The following is a 26,648-nucleotide window of genomic DNA, read 5'->3' as shown; positions in this document are numbered from 1 at the left end:
ATACATGCACCACATCTTCTTATCCATTCCTCTGTCAATGGACATCTTGGCTATTGTAAATAGTGTCACTATGAACATGGGGGTGCATGTATCTTTTCAAATTCGAGTCTTGCCCAGGAGTGGGATTTCTGGATCTTATGCTACTAGAGCATTATATTTTGAATGGTTCTCCTATATAGCACCCTTTGGAGAAATTTCTTTAATATCTCAGCTCTCCTGGGATAAATTTTCCTTTGAGTGACCAGGTTCAGTAGCATGGGATGAACACTCATACTCCCCGCAGTGTTCATTCCAGTCCTGACCCTGTTTTTTATTTCAAGCTGCTTAAGATTTCCTTGTTTTGGAGAAAATATATTCCTCTGAGGACTCCCTGGTGGCTCAGTGGTAAAGAATCTGCCTGAGTTGGAAAGATCCCCTTGAGGAGGAAATGACAACTCACTTCAGTAATCTTACCTGGGAAATCACATGGACAGAGGAGCCTGGTGGGCTACAGTCCATGGGATCTCAAAAAGAGTGTAGTTTGTGCATATGGATGGCTGGGAGATAACTCCCCCTGCTGATCCATGACCCTCTTGTGACACCATGGGGTGACTCATTAAAAAAAATAAAGAGATATGTCAGGGAAGTACAAGATAAGATTGGTTTAGGACTAGAAATTACAACCCATATTTTGCAGAAAACGGTGCTTTTAAAGAGCTACCTGACCTTAAAATGCTTTTTAGATTTTGTTTTAGTTTGAAAGGAAAACAAGCTTTGTTCAACATAGTTTATTGCAAGTTCCAAAAGTGCTCTTCTGTGCTTAGTCCCTCAGTCACGTCCGACTCTTTGTGACCCCAAGGACTGTAGCTCGCCAGGCTCCTCTGTCCATGCGGATTTTCCAGGCAAGAATACTGGAGTGGGTTTCCATGATCAAACCCAAGACTCCAGCATTGCAGGCAGATTCTTTACCATCTGAGCCACCAGGGAAGCCCTTTTTTGTAATTTGGGTGTATTTAAAAAATAAAAAAAGCCCTGGAAATTGTGTCTTCATTTGTCTGTTCAAAGTTCAACCTGATAATGGGAATAAGCATCAGCTCAGTTTTCATGTTTGTTTTCAAAACGTATTAAATCATCTTCTTGCTTAAGTTCTTTCTGTTCTACAGCCTCATGTCAGAAACAGTATGAAAATAAATCCTTACCACAAGAGGGAGCTGGATCACGAAGAAACTAACGGGTTGTTTTGGAAATAGAAATAAAAACTGGGAGAGTGCTGGTGTTTCACGGCAAGACCGTCAGCATCAGCAGTGGTGACAGAAACGATTTTCACAAGCGATTATTTCTTTCTTGTAGTGGTTCAGACCAAGAGCAGAGTTGTCCTTGATTCCTTACTTCCCAAAGAGTTAAGCGTGTCTTTCTCTTCTGATGCGTTGACATCTGAGGCCTTGCTGAGCTGGGCCACCAATTTCTTTAGCAAACGATTTGTCCTTTCATATGCAAACCTACCCGTCCAGAGCCCATCCTGCAACCCGCTTCTTTGTCTTCTTTTTTAATCCATAAAGATGCTCATTGCAGTGTTATTTATGATTCCATAGTGCTAAGCAACTTGAATATTCAATAGGGGATAGGTTAAAGAAATCATGGTACTGTCATATAATATAGTACAGTGTAGCTTTTAAAAATTATGCCTGCGTGCTAAGCCACTTCAGTCGTATCTGACTCTTTGTGATCCCATGGACTGTAGCCCACCAGGCTCCTCTATCCATGGGATTCTCCAGGCAAGAATACTGGAGTAGGTAGCCATGCCCTCCTCCAGGGGTTCTTCCCCACCCAGGGATCAAACCTGGGTCTCTTAAGTTTCTTGCACTGGGAGGTGTGTTGTTTAACTAGCACCATCTGGGAAGCCTAGAACCCAAATTTTTCAATGGAAATATATTTATGGTATATGTTATTTAAAAAATTTATTTAAATTAGTTTTTATTGGAGTATAGTTGCTTTACAAACCAGCTTTCTTTTTGGCTCTTACACTCCAGGCCTCCATCACCCCAGGGCCAGGTACTGAATAACTAAAAGCACCCCCTACACTCCAGAGCCTGTTGAAATTATTCAGACTTGTTTAGTTGCTAAGTTGTGTCTGACTGTTTGTGACCCCATGGACTGTGGCCCGCCCGGCTCCTCTGTCTGTGGGATTCTCCAGGCAAGAATACTGGAGTGGGTTGCCATTTCCTTCTCCAGGGGATCTTCCTGACCCAAGGATCGAACCCGGGTGTCCTGCATTGCAGGCAGATTCTTTATCAACTGAACCACCAGGGAAGCCCCGTTTATGAATACTCTGTGACAGACACTATTCTAAGAGCTAAATCTCACAACCGTATAAGATAGGAAGCAGCCTTTTTCAATGTCTCCACCTTTCTTACTCTGCTTCTCAGACTTTGAATATGCCATTCCCTGTCTAAAATACTCTCTCTTGCTTTTTGTCCCCTCTCCCCATAATTCACTCTTATATGTAAAGTCTCAGCTTATTCAGCACTTCCTCCACGAAGCAGTCCTTGATCTTCTTAAATCTGGGTTACTTGTCCCACCCCATGTGTCTCTCGCATTGGCAGGCAGATTCTTTACTGCTGAGCCACACCCCAGAGCCCACTGAAATTATTCAAAATAATTAATTCTAAACCTTCCGTGCCTGTTCCTTCCCCCAGAAACCACAGTCCAGCCTCTAGTCTCCGTTTTCCCGGTCCTCTCTGCCTCCTGACCCACCCTGGGTCCCCCAGCCACACACACACACCATGGCTTGGTACCCCTCCCCTTGGGAACTGTGAGTAATGAACTGCCTGGTTGACAGCACTGATCTGTTGGCCTTATCCCCTGAGTGATAATAAAACCAACACCTTAAAATCTCGAACCCACATCTCAGCAAGACCTACTGTCGCTGCCTTTACGGCATACCCCCGGGTCAACCCCTCCTCATCGCCAGCGCCCCTTCTGTGTCTTGTTCTTCCAGCTTCCACCTGGGTTCCCCGCCCCAGTCTGTTCCCCACCCTGTGTGCAGTCAAGGTGAACCTGTTACACAGGTAAGGCCAGTCTTATCACTCTTCTCTTCGGAGCCCTCCAACTGAAGGGCTAACAGCAATTACAGTTTCAACAGCATTTTTGGAACTGTCAGCTACAAATGGGTGCTTGCCAAGATTGTTGCCAGAGGCTGAACAACAACAAGGGCACTTCCATCTGCCTCTGCAGAGACTGAGTCCTGTGCTGCTTCGCCTGCTGACCTTTGACCCCCCGGGGGATTCAGGGCGGAGAGCGAGGCACTCTGTGCTCGGGAAACAGATAGTTAGATACTTTCGGGAACTGATTTCATGATCCCAATCCTTGCATCTCCTCATATCTAGAAAATCAACGAAATCCCTTCTTGGTGACATCAGCTCCTTGTGACTAGCAGAAAACCTTTTGTAAAGTAAGCACTTGACTGCTTTGAACTCCTCTTTCTCAAAAACCTTATATATTGACCTTCCCCCACTGCCTCTTTGGAGCAGTCTCTCAGAGTCATCTGAGGTGCTGTCTCCCAGGCTGCAGTCCTCATCTTGCCCGGAGGAAAACTTAACTTGCAACTCTCAAGTTGCGAATTCTTTAACTGATAGAACATTCAGAAAACTAAGATTGGATAAAGCTGGTTTGTTTTTCTTAAAAAAACACACAGAAGTAGTTTATGTCATTGGTTGACTTTTCATGCATTCTGAGTTAAAAACCAAGTCCTTAAAATGGCTTTGGGGGCCCCTATAGAACTGGAAGACAGTGAGGGTGGCTGGAGAGGAAGCAAGAGGGTCAGAGAAAGAAGAGGGCTTGCAAAGGTTCAGTCTTCACAGCCCCCGAGCAACCCTGTGCCACAGGTGTTATCCACTTTTGCTAGACAGCAATCTAAAGTCCACTATCCTACGGGGCAGAGCTGATACAAACCAGTCTGACTCCAGAGCCAGGTCCCCCCCAACCTCATAACTCTCCCCGGTGCCAACACAGAGAGGCAGGAATAGTGAAATATCCCTAAGGGAGCTTCAGGTAGTGAAGGTGAGGAATGAGAAATAGGCTGGGGTGGAGAAGCTACGACTGGAATCCAGGCAGAGGATGTGGAAGTTCTGGGTCAGGGCAGAAGGTGATGTGCGCAAAACTATGGGAAGTTGGTCCGGGTATTGATGCCAAAAGCTCAGCTTCTCTGCACACCAGTGCTGAATCAAATCAGAGACAAGAGTTTTAGGTGAAGCAAAAAAAGGATAGTTTTATTGCTTTGCCAGGTGAAGGGGGATACAGTGGATTCCTGTCTTTGAAAATCACGTGTCCCAATCCAGGATGATATGTTGAGGAGTATTACAGCAATAGTTCAAGGGTGGGATTGCTGATAAGATTAGGGTGTGTGCAGGGTCTCAGGTGGTTGGTCTCCTAGTCTTGATGAGCTTCTCAGAGTCCTTTAATCTCTCCTCAAGTGGCTGCTTCTTCCTTGATTAGTAATGGTTCGAATCTGCCCTTTGGAACACAGGGGAGGTCATGGAGGCTGGAGTACTGCCTAAAAAAAAAGGCCACCATGCCTGGGAGCCCCATAGGGCCCCAACTTGGTTTCACTATTACATGAATTGGACCAAGTAGGGCCTGGGGCCTGGGACATCAGTTCATCGGTGGGCTAAGTAAGTGATCAAGGGGATAGAAGCTGGCTTTACCCTGTGGAGAGCATGAAGTGAAGGGCAGATGGAGAGAGGAGCTCCCGTAAGTATGGTCTGGAAAGCAGCCTGGAGCCCAGCCCTCTGGCTTCATGCTTTGCCTCTGCTTCTTTCTTGTTAGTTCTGTGACTGGTTACTTAACTGCAGTTAAGTAATATCTCTTAACATAGAGATGTTAAGGTAACATCTCTTAACATAGAGATGTTAAGGTAACATCTCTTAACATAGAGATGTTAAGGTAACATCTCTATGCCTTGGTCTTTCCTTCTCTAAAATGGGGTGATGGCAGTACCTATACACATGGCTGTGTGAGAAATAAATGAATAACCTAAACATTAAAACTGCCTTATAAGCTTGACCTACATGTATCTTTGTAGAACCTCTCCAACACCAGTCACTGGAAAATTCTGAGTTGATTAGATTAATTAGAAAATCCATTTGGGGATTTCCCTACTGGTCCAGTGGCTAAGAAAACATGCTCCTAATGCAGGCAGCGTGGGTTTGATTTCTGGTCAGAGAACTAGTTCCCACATTCAAGTAAAGATCCCATGTGCTGCAACTAAGACCAGGTGCAGCCAAATAATTAAAAAAAAAAAAAAAAAGCAAAGAAAACCCATTTATTTATTTGAAGAGACTAACCTCTTTTCTTTTCAGAAGAAAATAAGACAAAATCTATGTTGCAAAAGAGACAGACACTGTGGGTGGTCAGCCCAACCCTTATTTCTCTTTCCTTCCTTGCTGGGAGAATCTCAGCTTTGTTCAGGCCCTGCTATCCTTCCGCTCACAGCTATATGCTTCCCTCAGATACTAATGGTGCTCCCAGGGTCCTCCCATGGAGGACCAAGGTTTCCTCCATGGTAGAGACCATACAAGAGACTTACCTTTTCACCCACTGTATATTGCAAAATCTGGCTGTGATGTCTGGAACTGTGACAGCCACTTTGTGACTGTGGGGTGAACTGGCCCCTAAAGGCAAACCTGACCTGCTAAGAATTGCAAAGCAGAAAGATAGAAAGAAATTTTGTTAGAATTAACCAACTCCAGGGTCACTCAACACTTCTTGTTATGTGAAAGAGTAAATCTTAGTTGCTTCAGCTATATTGAGGCAGGTTTTTATGTTTCTTGAAGCTAGAAACATTCTGATATTTGCAAAAGGAAAAATTTGGGAGCAATGTAGATGGAGCCATTCATCCTTTTGTATGTATAGTGTAAGAAGTGAAGCTCTAAATAAAAAGTCATGGCTTTTGGTTTCACACCAATACGCCGCAGGGGAGTTTGCATCATCTTTTTATATGGAAGGCAACTGTTGCTTTCTAAAACACTTGGGGCAAAACTTTCTAGTTGAACAACCCCAACCCCCAATCTTCTGAATGACTATTATCTAATTCTAATTCTAGAGATGACCCCTGAAATCATTTCAAATTGAGTATGAATTATCAGCCTAAGTGATCTGGAACATTAAAGCCCAAAGGCAGATATTTTATAAGCAGTATATGTGGGGCGATTACTGAGCATAAAACAATTTGGTCTCGATCTTCCTCACAATCCCATATTCTACCACCCTTTAGCCCACTCCATCTTAACCCACAAAAAATTGCCTGATCCTTCACTTTTGAGAGTTTAGCTTCTTAGATTTATTCCAGTTTTATTCATTTTAATCTCATACTCCTCTTCCTCACAAGCAGGAAGAATACTGTGCGTTGGTGAGTGAAACTCTGCCTTAAGGATCCAGGGTATGGATGTGTCTTCATCCGAGTGGTAAAGCTGGTCCAGGGCTGGTTTGGACTGAGTCATCTCACTTGCTTCAATGGAAGGAAGTGTGATAAGAGCTAGGAATGGGCAGCCAAGGGGGCTAAGAGAAAGCAGGCGTGCTCATGGATTGCTCTAGTTTGACACCCAGCTGACTCACAGCTTGGCCCAGCTCCCTGGAATTCACTGCTTCGGGACCCTGGGCAGATGGTGCAGTCGATAGCGAAGTACTATTTTTATCCCCTTTGTCACTGGCTTTTGTGCTTTGGAAATGTTGTAGGGGAGAATTTGGGGAAGTTGATTGTGATTAGGCAAAAATAAGGGGTTCCAACTGAGTGAAATAAGTCAGAGAGAAGGAGAACTATTGTATGACATCCCTCATATGCAGAATCTGAAAAGATATGATACAAATTTACAATATGTTCCTTATTTACAAACAGGAACAGATTCACAGATGCAGAAAGTGATTTATGGTTGTTTCGGGGGGTGGGCAGGGAGAACAGTTAGGGAGCCTGAGATGGACATGTATACACTACATTTAAAATGGACAACCAGCAAGGGCCTGTGGTATAGCACAGGGAACTCTGCTCAATGTTACGTGGCAGCCTGGATGGGAGGGGAGTTTCGATACATGTATATGTATGGCTGAATCCCTTTGCTGGTCACATGAAATTATCACAACAACATTGTTAATTGGCTATACTCCAATTTAAAATAAAACTTCTTTTTTTTTTAAAGCAATAAGGGGCTCCTGGCTTCCTTGGCTCAAAGCTATCCTAAGATCACCAATACCTATCATGACATCTAACAACGTTCCTGTATCTTAACCATGAGTTTCCCATTCTTCTTACCTTTTCCCTGATTTTTCTCTTTTCCGTTCAATACTCTTAACATTTATGGAGTCGATCAGATATATTTGGCTGATGTTGCTAATTTTTCTGGATTCATGGGTGTATGTGGTATTATGCCAAATATACGGGATGCTTCTAATCTTTCCATAGCCCTCTCTCAGTTCTTATTATAATGCTTTGAAAATGGTAAAAGGTGAATACTATTTTGAAACTAGTTCAAATGTAAAGTTTGCATAGTAATTTAAATATATAGATAGACATGGCATGAGAAATGTTACTGCTTTTCTGCAACCAAAGGAAGACAATGACAGGTGATTGTATATTTTGTTTAATACTTGCATTGTTTCTATAGCGCAATTATAGCAATCTTTAAATTGACTTCTCATTACAAATATTTGTCAAGTTTTGTTTCAGAAACATTTTTCCTACTCTCTTGCACATGCACCCAGACACACTACAAAAAACTCATTCATAACACAGTAAGGGCGAACATTATTCATGTAAACATCTTTCATTAATTTCCCATAATTTAAAAAAACCATAGAATTATAGATATTGAATAAGGCTCATAGATTTAGTTCAAATTCCACAAAAGACCAATCAAAGATGCTCATTAACTGTGATGAGGTTAACTTTTGGTTGCAATAAATGCTGAAAGCATTCCCTTGGCTTCCAATCCTTAAACATACCTCACAACCTAATTGATTTGTTTCAGGATAAAAAGAGAACACAGAAAACGCAGGAGAAAAAACTCTTGAAGTAGGGAGCTCGGAACCATGAACCCAACTCTCTTCTATGATAAGCAGACACGACGTAGTCCCTGTAGCTTCCCAATGCATGAATCGAGATGAGTGACAGTCATCCAAAATGTAACCAAGTTGTATATTAAGATACATCAGTACGTGTGTACATATTGCTAGTATACACAGTGAAAATCTGTCATCATATTTATCATTTCATTTCATCCAGGACCAAAGTGGAAAAAAACAAAACCCACTCAAGTTGACTATCATTATAAAGGAGTGTTCTAGTAAGAGTCAGGGCAGTTGGGAGGTATGTCCTAGGGAGGTGACTGGTCTTGATGTTAAAACGACTTCTAACAACGGTGTGTCAAGTCACAGACAGAGGAAGCAATGATCTGCGTTATCCAAGGATGTCTCTCTCTGGTGGAAAGTTCGGTGCTTGGGTGCATAGTTGCCCAGAGCTGAGACAGGAAGTGGACTGTGCTGAGAAATGGGCCCTGCCTTGCCAGCAGGACCCTCCTCCATCCTCTCTCGAGGTGAAGGCCTGGAGGCAGGGACTGCTGGCAAAACCGAAGAAGCCCCACCCGGGGGATCTGAACCCCAACTCCACTCAGGGCAGCCTCCCTGACGTGTGTGACTAGGCAGTAAGGGTGACGGTGGATGGCGGCCAGAAAACCCGTTCCAAGGTTCCCACGGCCACGCCTGGCTTCTGATTCTGCTGCCCTGCAAAGAAATTGTGCTCCAGATAACTGCACCGGTGTCTCTAATGCCTCTGAGTCACTCCCGGCCCCTGAAGGCCTGGAGTGATGTCACTGAAGGGTGGACACAACTCCACGAGCACCTAACTTCCACCAGGAAGCGGCTGAGGCACTGGGAAGCCTACAAGCTGTCTCCACGTCGGGGGCAACAACGCGGGGAAGTTGCCACGCGGCAGAGTTATTTGTAGGCTTTTGATTCTTTAAAAATCAAAATTGATCTGCATTATATCTCAATAGACTCAGAGAATTCTCACCAAAAATTTTTGCAATTTGTTTAAATAGCACTGGAATAATTCAACTTCATTTAAATATATTCATTCTACCATGAAAATAGTTCATACAAACATCTATTTACATACAAACACATTAAAATTTGTGAAAAGGGTTTCCGTCCCTGTGGTTGTATGGCTTGAAATAGTTTTCATTGCTTTGAATATGTCTGCACACATTTGGCAAAATAAAACCTTAACAATTTAGTATTTTTTAAATAAAAATAGACACCGAAGTTCCAAATTCCTGAAAAAACAGAAAAAAAAAAAAAAAAAACTATCAAGGTACCTCAAGTAGATGTAAAAATTTCATATATTTTGTGAACCTTTGATCTGCGGCAAATAAACATTACCACTATCAGTCTTGCAACATAGTTTTGCTTGTTTTTCTAAAACAGAAGATGTCTGGATTCTAAATCACTACTCTTAAGACAGAAACTTGAGGCAATTGTTTTAAAACAAAGCACAACAGAAAAACGATACCTTCCTGGAATATCTTAAATGCAGTTTGCAGTGAGTGATTTAGAATTTCATAGATTAAAGGAAAATTACTAAAGTGCCACATACGACTCACGGAGAAGACAACCCTTGAACTCACTGTTCACAGTTACTGCAATTTTATGGTTACAACTAAATATCATCAATGGTTACACTTGGCCTTCACACTGGCCTTTTTCAGGTTGTTGGTGATGAGGAAACTGTTTTTCAAGTGTGAAGAACCCCCAGAGGGCAGATAAGTTTAAAGACAGCCTCAGACAGGTTCAAAGGGCTCTTCAACAACAAATTTTCTTCTCAGTGTCTCAGGCAGACCAGGGATGAAGCAGGTTAAAATAAGAATAGGTACTGCAAAACTCAAGTCTTCCATGTCAGTTGCTTTTTAATCTCATCATTCCTTTTTCAGAAATTCAATCCTTACGTTTGTTTTTTTCTGAGTCCGTTCAAATGCCCGTTTGGGGACATACTCCTACAGATTAGTTCCTATTCCTAACTCTAACACAAGATAATATTTTGTCATAGAAAAGCTGCTAAGGAAAAATCTAGTCATGCAGGAGTTGGACTGAGATGGCTCTGATTGAATCTCCTGGGGACCATGGCATCACATACCCATCTCAGCACTGGCCTTTTCTGGGGAGCCAGAAAGTTACTCCTGTATCCCCACTACACGGATTCTTCCACATTTCTGTGCTGTTGCTCATGAAACTACCTGCTTCCTGACACAGCTCCTTCCACAGCGGATATCAAGACTCAGTAGAAAAATACATCCCTCAGCTTTGGCTCAAACAGGGAAAAAACACCCTTATTCCCTCAGCAGTTCATTCCTCAGGGGACCCCGACCCCCTTGGCGGTTTTGTCTACCTACAGAACACAGTGAATCTTAAGGCGCCCTCTAACCCCACCCTGTGATGAAGTCTTACATTTAGGAGTGTCGGGGGAGGGCAGGGGATAGGAGGAGCGGTAGATTCAGACATGGATGCAGAGTGATGGAGAGAGGTACTCCTGGAGGGAAAGACAGACAGGGCCCCAGGGGAGCACACAGAGGGAGCGGGAGCCGGGGATCAGCTGGTGGGAAGGGGGGATCAGCTGGTGGGAGGGGGGGATCAGCTGGTAGGTTGCTATGTAGGCACACTGGGGCATTCTCACAGATGACAGAGAGAGAGAAGAAAGCAGAGGGCATGAGAAAGAAGAGCCCGGAGATGCAGAGAGGCTCGGGTTGCGGGCACTGCCTCCTCTGATGTGTCTGACTGTCACAGACACACTGCCAGGCTCTGAACTCAAAGTGTTGTCATTCACGATGTCATCTGAAAAATGGATTTGTGCTGGTTAATCACTACTATTTAATTCACTTCGATCGCTTTTATCAAAAGAAAAGAGAAATTCCATTTGAACTGGGTAGCCCATTGGTATAGAAATGACACCCCAGGGCAGCCTGAAGTCCTTGCTGTGGGGTTCTGTGCCAGTCTTCCCCCTGACCTCACTCCCAACGCCACCGACCAGGGTTAGTTCAAGCCATCTTTCTCTGGAGACAGTCACTCACTTTGGGACACGTTTGAAGGAAAGCACCTGTCGGAATACAAGTCCCAAGACTCCGTCGTCTGTCACAGTTCACTGAACGGTCTCTTTCTACAGAATAGAAGCGATCCTATCCTGGTGCCTTTTAATCTGAAAACTTCTCAGTTCCCTTCCTGGAAGATCTTTCTGGCAGCCCTCAGAACTTCTCACAAGCGAACCAGCAGCATATCTCCCTGAAACCAAGGCCACTTAGCCGCTCTGCCGGGGGGACACAGGGGCTCTGGGAAAGTCTAACCAAGGGAAAGGCTGAATCCTGTGCCTGGAGCCAATTGCCAGAACTGAAAGCTGTGAGCAGCTCTGGATCAAGCACTTCTGTGAAGTTCTTCCCACAGCACGTGTAACTGACACAAAATAGCCAACTTCCCCCTGCCTGTTTCTTTTCTCCTTTCTGAGCCTCCCCTAGTTACAGGAGCTACAGTGTGGAAGGCTTCAGCTTTCAAGACCAGACTGACTTGGTGACAGGTGCTCTGCTGACAGCTGTGACTTGGAACAAATGTTAATCTCTAGATGCCCAGCTCCAAGCGAGGCATCTAGGGAAGGCGTAGCTGTGGCATGTGGCAAGGGCACTTGCCATGACCCCCAAACTCTCAGAATTCATTCAGAGCAATCCCAGTTAAATTACATACCTAATTAGCTAAACTAAAAAACAGGGGGGTTTCTCTTTATTTCTGCAGTTGTGATTACACATGGCTAGCAAAATGACTGAAATGCTATCGATACGGTTGCTTTTAAACTATACAGGTGTTAATCTTAATTCACAAGGCTTTGAAGCAGGTAAATGATTTGAAATTACAATGATGAAGAGTTAGTTTTAGCAGTTAAGGTTTGATTTGTACCTAGTGATCAGTACATCTCTCTTAATAGTAGCGATTTAAAAAGAAACAAAACAAAGGACTTTCAAATTCTGGATTAGAATTCAAGTTTGCTATTTGACTTTTGAATTCAATGTACTGCGCCACAAGCCAGACTGCTCTATGTTATGTACATTTAATGTGTATCTAAGGAGAAAAAAAATGACTAGCACTATTGAAGATACTGCAAAATTGCCACAGTTACTGCTTAGAAATACTAATTTCCCTCTCTTCTTTCTTAAAGTATATATTACAACTCTTCCATAACTTAATGCAAACAAAGTAAATTCATCTCTTCTCACATCTTAAAGCAAAGATATCTTTGTTTACATGCGAGAATAATAATTCTATAATAATAGCCTGGCACTAGGAGCCAGGTCTTTATATTAGGAAATAATAATGAAACAATGACAGATCGATAGAAAGAGCCAGAGAGACCTACACGCTGGCGAGGACACGAAATCTGTTTGGAAGTTTTCTCTTGTGAAAGATACCTAAGAGAGAGAAGAGGACTAAGGGGTGAACTGACTCAAAAAGTGGGGTTCTGTTCGCTAGGGGGCAAAAAACAAAGCCATTCTATTGCAAGAGACAGATCAAAGGTTAAAAGGCAAATTATACTACATTTACAGAATAAAAATGTAGTAATTCTCCCCTTCGTATGGCGCATATGCAAGTGTGACACCACAATTTGCATTGGCCATAGAAATAAATCTCATGGAAAAACCACTGACTAAAAATGACTGAAAAACCCCCTTATTTTCCCTTTTTTCAGTCTAATCATTTGGCATCTCTGAAGCGGTACAGATTTAGACTTGAACCACCCAAGAACATCATGCTGTCTTCTGTCAAGTGCTCGACAGTACCTCTCAGGAGGGCGTTGTTGCGAGGCTAGCTAATTTTAAATCTGGTATGAGTAATACAGTCAGACCTAGTTAGTATTCGAGAAAGTCGTAGCGAACGCAGAGAGGGTGTGATGTCACAGCATGAGCAGTCCCTGGTTGTCCCGTTGTCGGATAAACGTAGTGCATAGATCCAAGTTTCTATTCCAGGTCCCCTGAAGCCCGGAGCCAGGCCTTTCACTTCTGCTGGGTGGCCTGGAAGGCCTTCAGCTCCACCTGGTACCACTCGGGGGCTTCTGGCCCGCTCTTCCCTGGGGGGCTGTGGTCGTAGCCATAGGCAACGGTGAGTTCCTCGTTGGCCTCCACGGCTCGGAGGGTGCGGATGCATTTGATGGGCCCGAACCGGGGGTGGACAAACCTAGACATCAAGAGGCACACAGTCATTCCCAGGTGGACCAGAAGGTCAGATGCAAAGGCTAGAAGGGCTGAGACAGGGATCACCCACATGCTGTGGCCTAGACACCAGGGGCAGGTCCTCAGGGTGACGGTCACAGATGAGCCAGCATCAGTGTTCCCTGGGAGCCTGGTGCTCACGGTGACACTTAGGCTACCCCACCCAGACGTGGCAGTGGAGTCTGCATTTGAACACCACTTCCCCTCCCCCAGGGCACTCATGTGTGCACGCTCAGTCGCTCAGTCATGTCTGACTCTCTGTGGCCCCATGAACCGTAGCCCGCCAGTGTCCTCTGTCCTTGGGCTTCTCCAGGCAAGAATACTGGAGTGGGTTGACATTTCTTCCTCCAGGGGATCTTCCTGATCCAGGGATCGAACCCTCATCTCCTGCCTCCTGCACTGCAGGCAGATTCTTTACCACTGCATTGTGGCTTAAAAAGCATGGCCCTGGGACTTCCCTGGTGGTCCAGTTGTTAAGACTCTCTGCTTCCAATGCAAGAGGCTGGATTGGACCCCTGGTTCCAACTAAGAGCCCACCTGCCATTTGGGATGGCCAAAATAAGTAAGTAAGTAAATAAAAAGTATGGCCCTATCTTTCTTTTTGAGCATATTTGGCACTCTGTATTTATAAATCAATAGCCAGATCTACCCCAAAAATCTGTCTTTAATGAGAAATCAGATTCAGTGTAGTCTGTCAGCATTTCAGCTCATCCGGCCTGTAGCATCAGATTACCTGACTGTGTCTCAGGGCAAGGGCACTTCTGGAGTTTTAAGAGAGAGCCCTGTGGATTTTCAAAAGCAAAAAATGCTGTATTCCATCCTGTACTTCTTGAGGAAGTGTTATTTTCTAGTTTTGAAAGTAAATGAAGATTTCTTTGCAAGAGGGAAGCCCTGCCACCCTGCTTCTTTCAGATTTCCCGCTGACCCACGCTGTGAAGGGAGAGGCTGGGCTCATGCTAGGATTGTGCTCATCTACTGAAGGCTCCCAGCCCGGCTCACCTGCACAGCTCCCTGCAGGAGAGCAGGGGCTAAATAAGTATTAATAGATTTGTCTCCTCTAACAAGGGATTCCCAAATGGTGCTAGTGGTAAAGAACCTGCCTGCCAATGCAGGAGATGTAAGAGACCTGGGTTTGATTCCTGTGTTGGGAAGATCCCCTGGAGGAGGGCATGGCAGTCCAGTCCAGTATTCTTGCCTGGAGAATCCCATGGACAGAGGAGCCTGGAGGGCTGCAGACACATGGAAGGCATGGCCAGAGAAAATCTTATATTTTTGTATGCATATGATTGAATCTGTCTGGTTCATTTACATTTTGAACAGAGGGCACTGAAACATTACAGAAGGTCCTAGATCCTAAGTTAGACGGCACATTGTGCGTGATGGCAAGCACTTGGGGGGAGAGGTGTGTCTGCGGCATACGGACATACTTTGTGTGGGATGAAGAGGAACAGCCGCATCCTCACGTCAAGGGGCCTCAGTGTCTGCCCGTCCTGGGTGTCCTGCGCCCTGGCAAGCACACTTAATTTGGGGTTGAAGACTCTGGTGTGAGTCCTGGTTCCGCACGTTGTTACTGCCTCCTTCTGGAAACTCACCTGTGCAGCTCTGAATCTCACTTTCCTCCTCTGCAATCATGAGACTAGTGATTTTTATCCTCCAAGAGTTCCTGCGGTGACAAAGTGCTGTGCTGTGCTCAGTCACTTCAGTCATAGCTGTCTCTTTGCGACCCTATGTAACCCGCCAGGCTCCTCTGTCCATGGGATTCTCCAGGCAAGAACACTGGAGTGGGTTGCCATTTCCTTCTCCAGGGGATCTTCCTGACCCAGGGATTGAGCCTGCATCTCTTGTGTCTCTTGCACTGGCAGGCAGGTAGGTTCCTTACCACCACCGTGTCCCTGGCACAACTGAAGACTCTCATCAGTGACTAAGCATGTAAGCAAGCCTGTGGGTGTGTGAGATTGTGCACATGCACAGAATTCTCAAATGCGCTCTGGCACAAAAGATATTCCTGGACCAGGGATTTGGGAATTACTTATGAAAATCACAACTCGTGGTCTCTAAAATATTTCACTAAAAAAACTATACTCCTTACAGTAGAATATTACTCAGCCATAAACAAAGGAAGAAATATTGCCATTTGCAGCATGTAGACAGACCTAGAGATTATCATACTAAGTGAAGTAAGTCAGACAAAGATAAATATCATATGATATCGCTTATACATAGAATTGAAAAAAATGATACAAATGAACTTAATTTACAAAACACAGACTCACAGACATAAGAAAAACAAACTTATGGCTGCCAAAGGGAAAGGTGGGGAGGGAGGAGGGATAAATTAGGAGTATGGGATTAGTATTAATAGATACACAATACTATGTAGAAAATAAACAATAAGAACCTACTGTACACTACAGGGAACTATATTTAATATCTTATAACAACCTACAAAAGAAAAGCATCTGAAAAAGAAGACATATATATATATATATATATATATATCTGAATCATTTTGTTGTACACCTGAATCTAACACAATATTATAAATCAGATACTTCAAAAAAAAAAATACTCTTGAAATGGAGCTCTAGTTAACCTTGTGGTACACCAAAAAAAACAAAAAAAAATCCCACAAGAAGCCTAAGATTTCTCTTATTATCCTCTTGCATTTTCATTTTCCTACTCATTTTCATTATTTTCAGAGTAGAAAACAGACAGACTGAAAAGAAAGAACTCAGTCTCAGGTGCCGATTCTTCAAGGCAGCCCTAAAGCACAGAGGTTTAGAGCACTTCACTTTGACAAGAGCCCTATGTTTCCTGTCCCTGATCTGGGATACTGGTAATAATCACCAGTAATACTGGTGGCCCCACGAAGTTACTGGGAAGATTGAATGACATCGTGCACAGAAGCCTGTACCACAGTACTGGCCTGGAGAAAGCGCTCAGGAAACACTGGGCAAGATCAGCCCTCAGACCACACCTCTGAGCACGCAGTTCGGCTCCTTGTTGATGAGTAGCCTGTATCTATAGCAAGGGAAGCAGTTCCTGTCTGTCATTTGGCACACTGTACTGGACTACAGTTAAAACAGCTTGCAGACGTTGTTGTTCTGTGTTAAAGTGTGCATAACAGTACCAATGATTTTAGAAACAAATGAATCCCATGGAATGGTATCTGAATGTTCTATCTGATTATTATTCAGACAGTCTCTCCTGGGGCTTCTCTGGTGCTTGTGGTAAAGAACCCACCTGCTAAGGCAGGAGACATAAGACATGCGGGTTTGATCCCTGGGTCAGATCCCCTGCAGGAGGGCATGGCAACCCACTCCAGTGTTCTTGCCTGGAGAAGCCCATGGACAGAGGAGCCTGGCGGGCTACAGTCCATAGGGTCGCAGAGTTGGACACACCTGAAGTGACTTGGCACAGTCTCTCCATGACCCCAAGTAATTAATCATTCACACTGGGCTTGAAAAAAAAATTTCTGAGGAGGGACTTGATTTTGCACAAATGGTTTCTTCTCTTTTCTCCTGTGCTCTCTTACTTTTGATGAGAAAAATCATATCCTTGCCATTAAATCACAAAACTCATTCGTTTTAAGGGGCAGCCTAAGTAGCATTTATCGGAGAAGGCAATGGCAACCCACTCCAGTACTCTTGCCTGGAAAATCCCATGGACGGAGGAGCCTGGTGGGCTGAAGTCCATGGGGTCGTGAAGAATCGGACACGACTGAGTGACTTCACTTTCACTTTTCACTTTCATGCATTGGAGAAGGAAATGGCAACACACTCCAGTATTCTTGCCTGGAGAATCCCAGGGACTGGGGAGCCTGGTGGGCTGCCATCTATGGGGTCGCACAGACTCGGACATGACTGAAGCGACTTAGCAGCAGCAGCAGCAGCAAGTAGCATTTATAATCCTTTGTTACCATGGGTTTAAATGGTTATTGTTCAGCTGTGTGCAGCCTGGAACGATGCTTTGGCCTAATTTACATTGGCCACAAAAGCCTTGGAGTTAATAACAGTGTCAGTTTCATTTCACATGACACATGTCCTCTGCCATTTCTGCTCGCCCTTTAAACAGAAGTTGTAGCTTCAGTACTTGGTACTGGCTGCCAAGGAGAACAAGCGACTGCCAGAACAATTTTAAAGCCATCTCAGGGATGCAAGAAGGGACACGCGAATCCTGGCACTTCTCCTACAGATTAAACGCACACGATCTGATCCCGCTTATGTTCACAAGCAAGAGAACCAAGCAACAGCAAACTACAGCTGAGCAGAAAAGACTGCACCCGGCTCCTGGCTGCTAGGAGGAACTGTCATCCTCAGGCTGAGCTAAGGACAGCAGTAACATGGAATCTCAGCTATCCCTTTAAGGAACAGTCAGAAATGCTTGACTTTGGGAAGACAGTTTGGGAGTGCATGAAAACTACTATGATAGTGTAGGACTACTATGTGGAAGAGAGATTGATGTTGTACACAAGAAGAAAAGGGATAATTAGGGCCAAGGGCTGGAGAGTACAGGGAAACCTACTGGGGCTCAATAGAAAGAACTTTCTAGTCACCAGAGCCCAACAGCCAACTCCATAGTATGTATTTGTTTGTCCAGACAGCTGCCTTTGTGGATAATGGTAAGGTTCTCATCCATGGATGTTTCCAAGAGGTTCAGTGTGCCATTGGAAGGGGAGGCTCAAACTGAAAGGGATTATTTGATTTTTTAAAACTAATGACTGTGCTGCTGCTGCTAAGTCGCTTCAGTTGTGTCCGACTCTGTGCGACCCCATAGACGGCAGCCCACTAGGCTCCCCCGTCCCTGGGATTCTCCAGGCAAGAACACTGGAGTGGGTTGCCATTTCCTTCTCCAATGCATGAAAGTGAAAAGTGAAAGTGAAGTCGCTCAGCCGTGTCTGACTCCCAGCAACCCCATGGACTGTAGCCTACCAGGCTCCTCCGTCCATGGGATCCTCCAGGCAAGAGTACTGGAGTGGGGTGCCACTGTCCTCTCCCAATGACTGGTGAGATGTAATTCAGGCTTCATAAAATGCACCCATTTAATGTGTACAATTCAGTGGTTTTCAGTTGTGCAACCACAGCCACTAACTTTGGAAGCCTCAAAAGGAACTTCCCACAACCTAAATATCTATCAACAGAGGGATGAATAAAGAAGATGCGGTACATATATACAATGGGCTGTTGAAAAAGAATGAAATAAGGTCATTTGTAGCAACATGGGTGGCCTAGAGATTGTCATAGTGAGTGAAGTAAGTCAGAGGAAGAGGAATATAATATGATATCACTTACACATGAAATCTAAACAGGTGATACAAACGAAAACTTATTTACAAAACAGAAATGGACTCCCAGACTTAGAGAATGAACTTACGGTTACCAGAGGGGAAAGGTGAGGGGAAGGGATAGTTAGGGAGGTGGAGATGGCCATGTACACACTGCTGTATTTTAAGTGGATAACCAACAAGGACCTGCTGTATAGCACATGGAACTCTGCTCAAGGTTATGTGGCAGCCTGGATGGAGGGGACTTTGGGGGAGAATGGATACACATGTATGTATGGCTGAGTCCCTTTGCTGCCCAATTGAAACTACCGCAACCTGTTAATCAGCGATACTCCAATATAAAATTATAAAAAGGAACTCCCACGCTCATTAGCCATCAACTTTCGCTCCCCCAAGCCCGGCCCCCAGCTCTAGGCAAGCACTGATGGGCATTCTGTGTCTGGGGCGATAGAGGACTGTTCATAGAAATGGAATCACACACCACACGGTCTTTAGTGACTGGCTCCTTGCGTGTTTTCACAGGCTCATCTGTGTTGTTGCCTGTGTCAGCATTTCGTTCCTCTTGGCTGTCAAATGATAGGGACTCTGACTTTATAGGTTGGTTTTTTTCTAATACCCAGACCTCACGCCCTAGGTGTAGGATTTTACAGTCCTCCTTCCTTTCACATCATAAAAGGATTCCCTAATCTCTGCAGTGCAGTTTCAATTTGTACTATTACTTCCAATGACACTAGCCTTAATTTTCCAGAATGAAAGTGCTGAAGAACAGAAAAAGCCACAATAAAACAGCAACCACAAAGCATAGTATTTCCACAGCATGTCTACTCTTTGAAGCCCTTTTCTATTTCTGAGTTTCAAGTAATAAGCATGAGTAGTCCCCTGGCAGAGGACCCTCTGATATTCTAAGGGAGCCACCTTCCTGGGGGCAGGATATGCCTCTGAGGTGCCCTCCTCATTCCCGGGGCCCCGCGGCTCTGGCAGCTTGGTGTCCTACTCACATGTCATAGACACAGTTTGGAGTGAAGGAGTGATTTGCCTTGTGTCCCAAGGAGGCACAGTACTTGGATACATGGTTGTAGGGCTCAGGCACATCAATGACCGTTTCCTCGTCAAGGGAGAGGGTGTTCCCATTGAGAGCCCAGTCCCTGCTGTCAACCTGCAGAAAACAAGAAAGTGAGTGTTGGAAACGAGCTTCCTCCCAGGAACTCAAAGGACACTGAAGATATTAACTCATTTATCCCTAACCTCATGGTTTGAGTGTCACATATAGGGCAAAAGCCTAAGGCAGCGGTCCCCAACCTTTCTGGCAATGGGGACCAGTTTTGTGGAAGACAGTCCTTCCATGGGTCACAGTGGGGGATGGTTTCAGGATGATTCAAGTGTATTGTGCACTTTATTTCTGTCATTGTTACATCAGCTCCGCCGCAGATCATCAGGCAATAGACCCTGGAAGTTGGGGACTCCTGGCCTAAGGCATCCCTTGCACTTTGATGGTGCATACTCCACACACTGATGGTGGGAAGGGCATACATGAGCAGTGCAGGGCAGCTCAACTTACTATTTATTTTTCAAGTAATTTACTTGATTGATTGATTGATTGATTTTTGGCTGTGCTGGGTCTTTGTTGCTGCGTGGGCTTTTCTCTAGCTGCAGTGAGCAGGGGCTACTCTCCAGCTGTGGTGTGCAGGCTTCTCATTGCAGTGGCTCCTCTTTTTGCTGAGCATAGGCTCTAAGGCAAGCGGACTTCAGCAGGTAGGCATATGGGCTGAGTAGTTGCGGCTCCTGCACTCTGGAGCACAGGCTCAGTGGTCGTGGCACCCAGGCTTAGTTATTCTGTGGCAAGTGGGATCTTCCCAGATCAGGGATAAAACTTATGTCTCCTGCATTGGCAGGTGGGTTCTTTACCCCTGAGCCACCAGAAAGTGAAAAGTGAAAGTGTTAGTTTCTCAGTCGTGTCTGACTCTTTGTGACTCCATGGACTGTAGCCCACCAGGCTCCTCTGTCCATGTGAATTTCCCAGGCCAGAATGCTGGAATGGGTTGCCAATCCCTTCTCCAGGGGATCTTCCCCACCCAGGGATCAAACCTGGATCTCCTGCATTGCAGGCAGATTCTTTACCATCTGAGCTACAGGGAAGCCCACGAGCCATCAGAGAAGCCTTCAACTTACTAATTAACTTTCTTCTACCTTATATAAAAAAAGAATTTGAAAGGTGTTTAGGCCATGGGGGCAGGTAGAGCCCTTATGAATAAGACCAGAGTTCTTATAAGAGACCCCTGAGACTCCCTCATCCCTCCTGCATTGTGTAGTTACAGCAAAAAAAGGGACATGAGTGAAGCAGGAAGCAGGCTCTCACCAGACACTGAATCTGTTGGCACCTTGATCTTTGACTTCCTGGCTTCTAGAACTGTGAGAAAGAAGTTTCTGTTGTTCATAAGCTATCTAATCTATATCTTTACTATAGCAGTCTGAGGTTGGCTGTAGAACGATATCTGAGCAATTCTGTAAAAAAGCCTAGTCTTTTGTTTCTTTCTATTCTTAGTGAGCATTAAAGTAAAAGGACCAATGAGAAAATCAAGGGTGTCTGAAACAAAGCCCTTTCACCAATCAAACTGAGTTCCCACTTCTGCCCCACTCACCTCTTGATGTGTAATTCGGACTCCATTGTAAAAAGACATAACAGTGTCAGGTCCCGCAGCTACCTTTGAAAACAGCCCTTCTCCAGCACTGGAAATGAGAGATTCAGCAACATAAACCCTAAAAAGAAAAAAAAAGGCAAATGCTCTGTTTTAGTTTGATATATCATCCCTTACTAACCACCCAAATACCGTCATAGCTACAGAATCCAAAATGTGAGTTCATAGTAATCCAATGACGAAGAAAGAAAAAGTGAAATACAGATTTTGGTCTTGAAAACTGGAGAACGGTGTATACTTACGATTCTCACTGCTCTCTAATGAAGAGACTATTAGTATATATTCACAAAGTAACTCAGTGCTTGATATAAGGTTTTTAAAAATGTGTATGTTTTAATTAATGACAATTTCCACTGTCTTCTTGGACTAGACAAACACTTCCCAAAGCTAGTTAAAGCTATACCCAAGGTTCTCAACCCTGAGATGAATCTTCTACATAAAAGAGTGACAAATAATTAATAAAAGATACTCAATAAGTACTTCCCAACAAAGGAGTTTATAACAAATTAGCTAACTCTGGCCCAAGGATCAAATCTGGTTGTTGTCTGTTTTTGTAAATAAAGTTTTATTGGGACACACCCACACCTATTTGTTCAGTATTATCTAATGACTGCTTTGGGGTTACAAAGGCTGACTTGAGTAGCTGCTGTAGAAACTCACAAAGCCTAAAATATTGACCACGTAGTCCTTTACAGAACAAGTTTGCCAAGTGCTGGTTTTAAGAAGATAGAGCTCATGATTATAGAACAAGATTTATTAAGAGAGTGAGGGCGTGCACGTTAAGTCGCTCAGTTGTGTCTGACTCTTCATGACCCCAAGGACTGTAGCCTGCCAGGCTTCCCTGTCCACAGGATTTCCCAGGTAAGAATAGTGGACTGGGTTGCCATTTCCTTCTCTAGGGGATCTTCCCGATCCAGGAATCGAACTCACATCTCCTATGGCTCCTGCACTGGCAGGCAGATTCTCTACCCCTGTACTACCTGAAGTGAAGTGAAGTGGCTCAGTCGTGTCCAACTCTTTGCGACCCCATGGACTGTAGCCTACAGGCTCCTCCGTCCATGGGATTTTCCAAGCAAGAATACTGGAGTGGGTTGCCATTTCCTTCTCCAGGAGATCTTCCCAACCCAAGGATTGAACCTGGGTCTCCCGCATTGTAGGCAGATGCTTTACCATCTGAGCCACCAGGGAAGTCCCTATTAGGAGAGTACATGCCCCAATCACATAATTTCAGTTATTCCAGCCCCTGTGGTGGATAAAAAGTCTGGTGGAAATGGTCATTTGGGATTTCTGTTATGTAGATCTTCTGCTTATTTGATGGGCTGGAAGGCTGAATTACTGCTTCCACCTCCTGACTCTCTCCCTGGGACAGAGTCATTCTGATTCTTGGTCATGTGACTGCCCTTCAGCTTGCATGGAGGATAATGTCCCTGATCTGCTTTGCCACTAGGCAGAAGTGACTGCAAAGCTAGGTCTCGGGTGTTAAGAAGCATGGCAAGTTTCTGCCAGCTTCCTTGAACTTCTATTCATCTCCACAAGGAGAATATGCCCCAGGGGGGCTGTTGTTTGCTTAGCCTGAGTCTTGGAATGAAGGCATGTGAGACAGACCGGAACCCAACCTGAAACCTGGAGCACAGCCTAGTCCAGCTGGGCTGAGTGGAACCCAGTTGAAAGTGGCTGAGCCTCAGCCAATCTACAGACGTATGAGTGCAAAAGAAAATATTTGCTTTCATAAATCGCTGGTAGTCTGAGGCTACTGTTATGTGGCATTATCACAATGACAGTAACAAAAAAAAAAAGACAGATACATATGGTTAGGGGACTGTTGTGTTTGCGGGGCTAACAAAGACCAAATTTTTCTCTCTGCAAACAGGCCAAAGCCTCATCTCAAGAAAGGGGCCATTCGTTCATTGTGACATTGTAGTGTCAGCCCTGTCAGTTAAACCAGGGAAGAGGCCTTTTCTCAGATGCAGACAGAAAAGAAATGGAAGCCATGATTAAAGAGTGAGGCCAAGAGAAAGTCAACTGCAGATGGCATTCTTACCCACAAACAGGCCAGTTGCTGGGGGATACGAACCCCAGTCAAGAGACTAGAGAAAGCCATTCCAGGAATCCAGAGCTAGAGTTTAGCTAGCATGTCAAATGGAATGGGGCTTGACACTCTGGGATGGAGCTTATAGAATCAGAAAACTGTAATTTGTAAGCTGGAATGTTTTTATGCTTCTTACATTTTATTTACTTCTGTCTTCCCTTAGTGAATAAAGAAATTATCTTGTGCTCCAGACCCTCTCAGCTGGGCTAAGTAAAGCAGCAGACATCTGGTCCTGCCTCGACTAGAGGTTTCAAGAGTGTGAAATGCTCCCAAGGGGCTAATAGAGGCTGCCAGGACAAGAGCCCCAAGAAAGCGGACACCTGGGCAGGGCATAACGGGCTGCCGGACCCAACTGCTGTCCCTTTGTAGAAGCTTCACTCTGGGACTGACACACAGGCTATTCTGTGCTTTATGGGCGGAGAAACTCTCTTACAGGGACAGATGTATGACCATAAAAATGCTCTTTCTCAGAATATACATTTTTTTTCTGCTAGGGAACTCAGCCTGAGTAGAGGGCCACCAAGGAGCAATAATTCCCACCACAAGAGTTATTTAATCTTACATAAATGATGTCATTAAAACCACAAGGGAACAATTACCTCTCTGATTCATATGGGTCTGGAAGAAGAGCATTGGTAGAAATGCAAGATGAAGTTGACTTATCAAAGTGGTACACTGAACCTAAAAAGCAAACAAAAATTTCAGTACAGGCCCAGAGTTAGGGAAGTGCATCAAGAACATTTCTCTCATCAATGGGACAAGCATAAGTTAAATAATGCAAAATGTTACTCAAGTTAGACCAACTAGAATGAAATTCTTCAGTATAAATGGAGAGCTTTTTTTACTAATACTTTTTCATGATAAGAAAGTTTACTTATTCTGAGTGTGCAAACACAGTAAAATTTTTAGCTTCATTCTCCGTCATATTCATTATGCGTCTCTTGGTGACTATAATAACATTCATTATTTTTAAGAGAATTTATTAGTGAATACATAAATCCCAACCCATTTTGTCACCTAGTAAAAGATACACATATGGGGTTTCTTTCTTTTGCTGAATATCCAAGTGGAAAAAATACAGAGAGACACTTAGGAAAAAGTTAATCTAAAGTAACAATTTTTTATTACTCCTGAGATGCTTTCACTATGTTCAGGAATATAATAATGAAGTTGGATACCGTGTTGCAAAGCATAATTTACTTTCACTCTTTCATTCTTTAAATATCTGGAATTACATGAGTGACCTACATCTAAGCATCATCCAACCCATTGGTAGAACTCACGTTATACTTCTAAGATCATTCCTGATTTGAGAATCATTAAGTATAACAAATATTGTCATAACATCAAATATTCTTATACTAGGGGACTAAAATCTGATGGTTCATTTGTTGAACTTTGTGATGCTGAATTGAGTTGCTAAAAGATATTTTTAGGTTGTTATTGAATACAGCAATTGGGTGCTTAGTAGAGGGCATGGGTACCAGGTGATAATGTTAATTTAATTAAACTACGTGATAGGATGAAATAGTTGCTGGTTGGCTAGATAACATGCTTCTTACAAGCAAGTTTACACCGGTAATTACAGACTGCTGTGCAAAATATAAATGGTTAGTTTTCCGATTTGCTCTGGAGTTTTGTTATCAGGTCTTCAGAGCCATCAGGAATATCTCCTAAAATTCCATTTTTGCTTTTGATTCACATTTTTCTTTACTCACATGATTTAAAAGCTGCTTGTGTAACTAAAAATTTTAATCGAGAAAAGGCTTTGTCATGAAAACCTGAGATCTCTCTCTGGTTGGATAAGACTGGATAATAGTTTTAAATTTTCCTTGTGTTTTTTTTTTCACACTAGACACAGTCTGTAGAATCCAACCACCCACCCTTGGCAATTGTCTCCTTCACTAAAAATAAACATTCAGCCTCACTAGAATTAGGGAGAACAGACTGCTTTTGATAAAGCATTAACAAAGTCATCTTATTTCTATTAAAGTGGTTCAGAAACCAGTTAGTAATTTATTTCAGAAATGAAGGCACACAGCCACTCTAGAATTAACATTGCTGCTAAGCTGCTAAGTTGCTTCAGTCACGTCCGACTCTGTGCGACCCCATAGACGGCAGCCCACCAGGCTCCCCCGTCCCTGGGATTCTCCAGGCAAGAACACTGGAGTGGGTTGCCATTTCCTTCTCCAATGTATGAAAGTGAAAAGGGAAAGTGAAGTCGCTCAGTTGTGTCTGACCCTTAGCGACCCCATGGACTGCAGCCTACCAGGCTCCTCCGTCCATGGGATTTTCCAGGCAAGAGTACTGGAGTGGGGTCCCATTGCCTTCTTTGAGAATTAACATTACTTCTCTGCAAAAAATTAGCCTCCAAGAACCCTCACAGAGCAGGAGGAAGACATAAGGTGTTCCAAAGGCTAATAAGTAAAGAAACAAGTTTACTCCTGAAAAGTCAACATTTTAGGCACTAAGGCATCATAAATTATCCATTAAGCAGTTCCTAAGCAGTTACCAATGGTTACCAGGTCCTCTTTCTTTCTTTCTTTTTAATACAATCAAAACCCAAATTAATGTTTCAAACTAAAAGTCTGAGATCAGTCCATGTCATAGGCCATTTGAGTATTTTCAAGAGAGAGAATTTAATACAGGGAATTGGTTACACAGAAGACAGAAGAGCTGAGAAGCCAAAGGCGGAAATGAAGAGCCCAGAAACTGTCAAGAGCAGAAATCCATAACCCTGAGTCATAGGAGCAGTGTTAGTCACTCAGTCATGTTCGACACTTTGTGACCCCAGGGACTGTAGCCTGGCAGGCTCCTCTGTCCATGGAATTCTCCAGGCAAGAATACTGGAGTGGGTTGCCATGTCCTTCTTCAGGGGATCTTCCCCACCCAGGGATCGAACCCAGGTCTCCTGCATTGGCAGGCAGATTCTTCACCGTCTGAGCCACAGAGACATTCCTGGACCTCTGGAGCTGGGGGAGCCCAGGGAAGCTGGATCTGAGGGGAAGTGACCTGCTAGATAATGGAATCGGGAGACAAGCCCCTGCTGGGGACTCTACGGGACACACCGAGGGCTTCTCCCTGCTCCTGTCCCTGGTCTGTGGCCAAACGCAGACAGAAGCTGGAGGCACGGAGTCTGGGAAATGTAGGCAAGGGGCAGACACCCCCACCTGCAGTAAAGCAGGGCAGGGAAGGCTGAGAACCAGCTCACAAGCAATTAAAGGAAGTTCAAATAAGAAAAAAAAACAAACCCCAGAAACCCCACATTCCCAAACCAAACATTTCTGTGGAATAGACATCCTATTGTGCACAAA

The 26,648-nt window shown here is 44.1% G+C and overlaps 1 protein-coding gene across 2 annotated transcripts in view; it reads right to left on the bottom strand.

Annotated features, from left to right (window-relative positions):
* Positions 1-7,594: 7,594 nt before the first annotated feature.
* SETD7 (SET domain containing 7, histone lysine methyltransferase) overlaps positions 7,595-26,648 on the bottom strand; it is a 56,620-nt gene continuing 37,566 nt past the window's right edge. For both annotated transcript variants that reach the window (XM_005217582.5, XM_059876257.1), the window contains 4 exons: positions 23,934-24,015; positions 21,189-21,306; positions 19,548-19,705; positions 7,595-13,230 (listed from right to left, as the gene is read on the bottom strand). In XM_005217582.5, coding sequence (XP_005217639.2) covers positions 13,050-13,230; positions 19,548-19,705; positions 21,189-21,306; positions 23,934-24,015 — 539 coding nt within the window. In that variant the 3' untranslated portion in view covers positions 7,595-13,049. The remainder of the gene's footprint in view (positions 13,231-19,547; positions 19,706-21,188; positions 21,307-23,933; positions 24,016-26,648) is intronic.

The sequence above is a fragment of the Bos taurus genome, chromosome 17 (genome assembly GCF_002263795.3).
Source record: "Bos taurus isolate L1 Dominette 01449 registration number 42190680 breed Hereford chromosome 17, ARS-UCD2.0, whole genome shotgun sequence".
Taxonomy (NCBI): domain Eukaryota; kingdom Metazoa; phylum Chordata; class Mammalia; order Artiodactyla; family Bovidae; genus Bos; species Bos taurus.
This window is presented reverse-complemented; position numbering and strand designations above follow the sequence as displayed.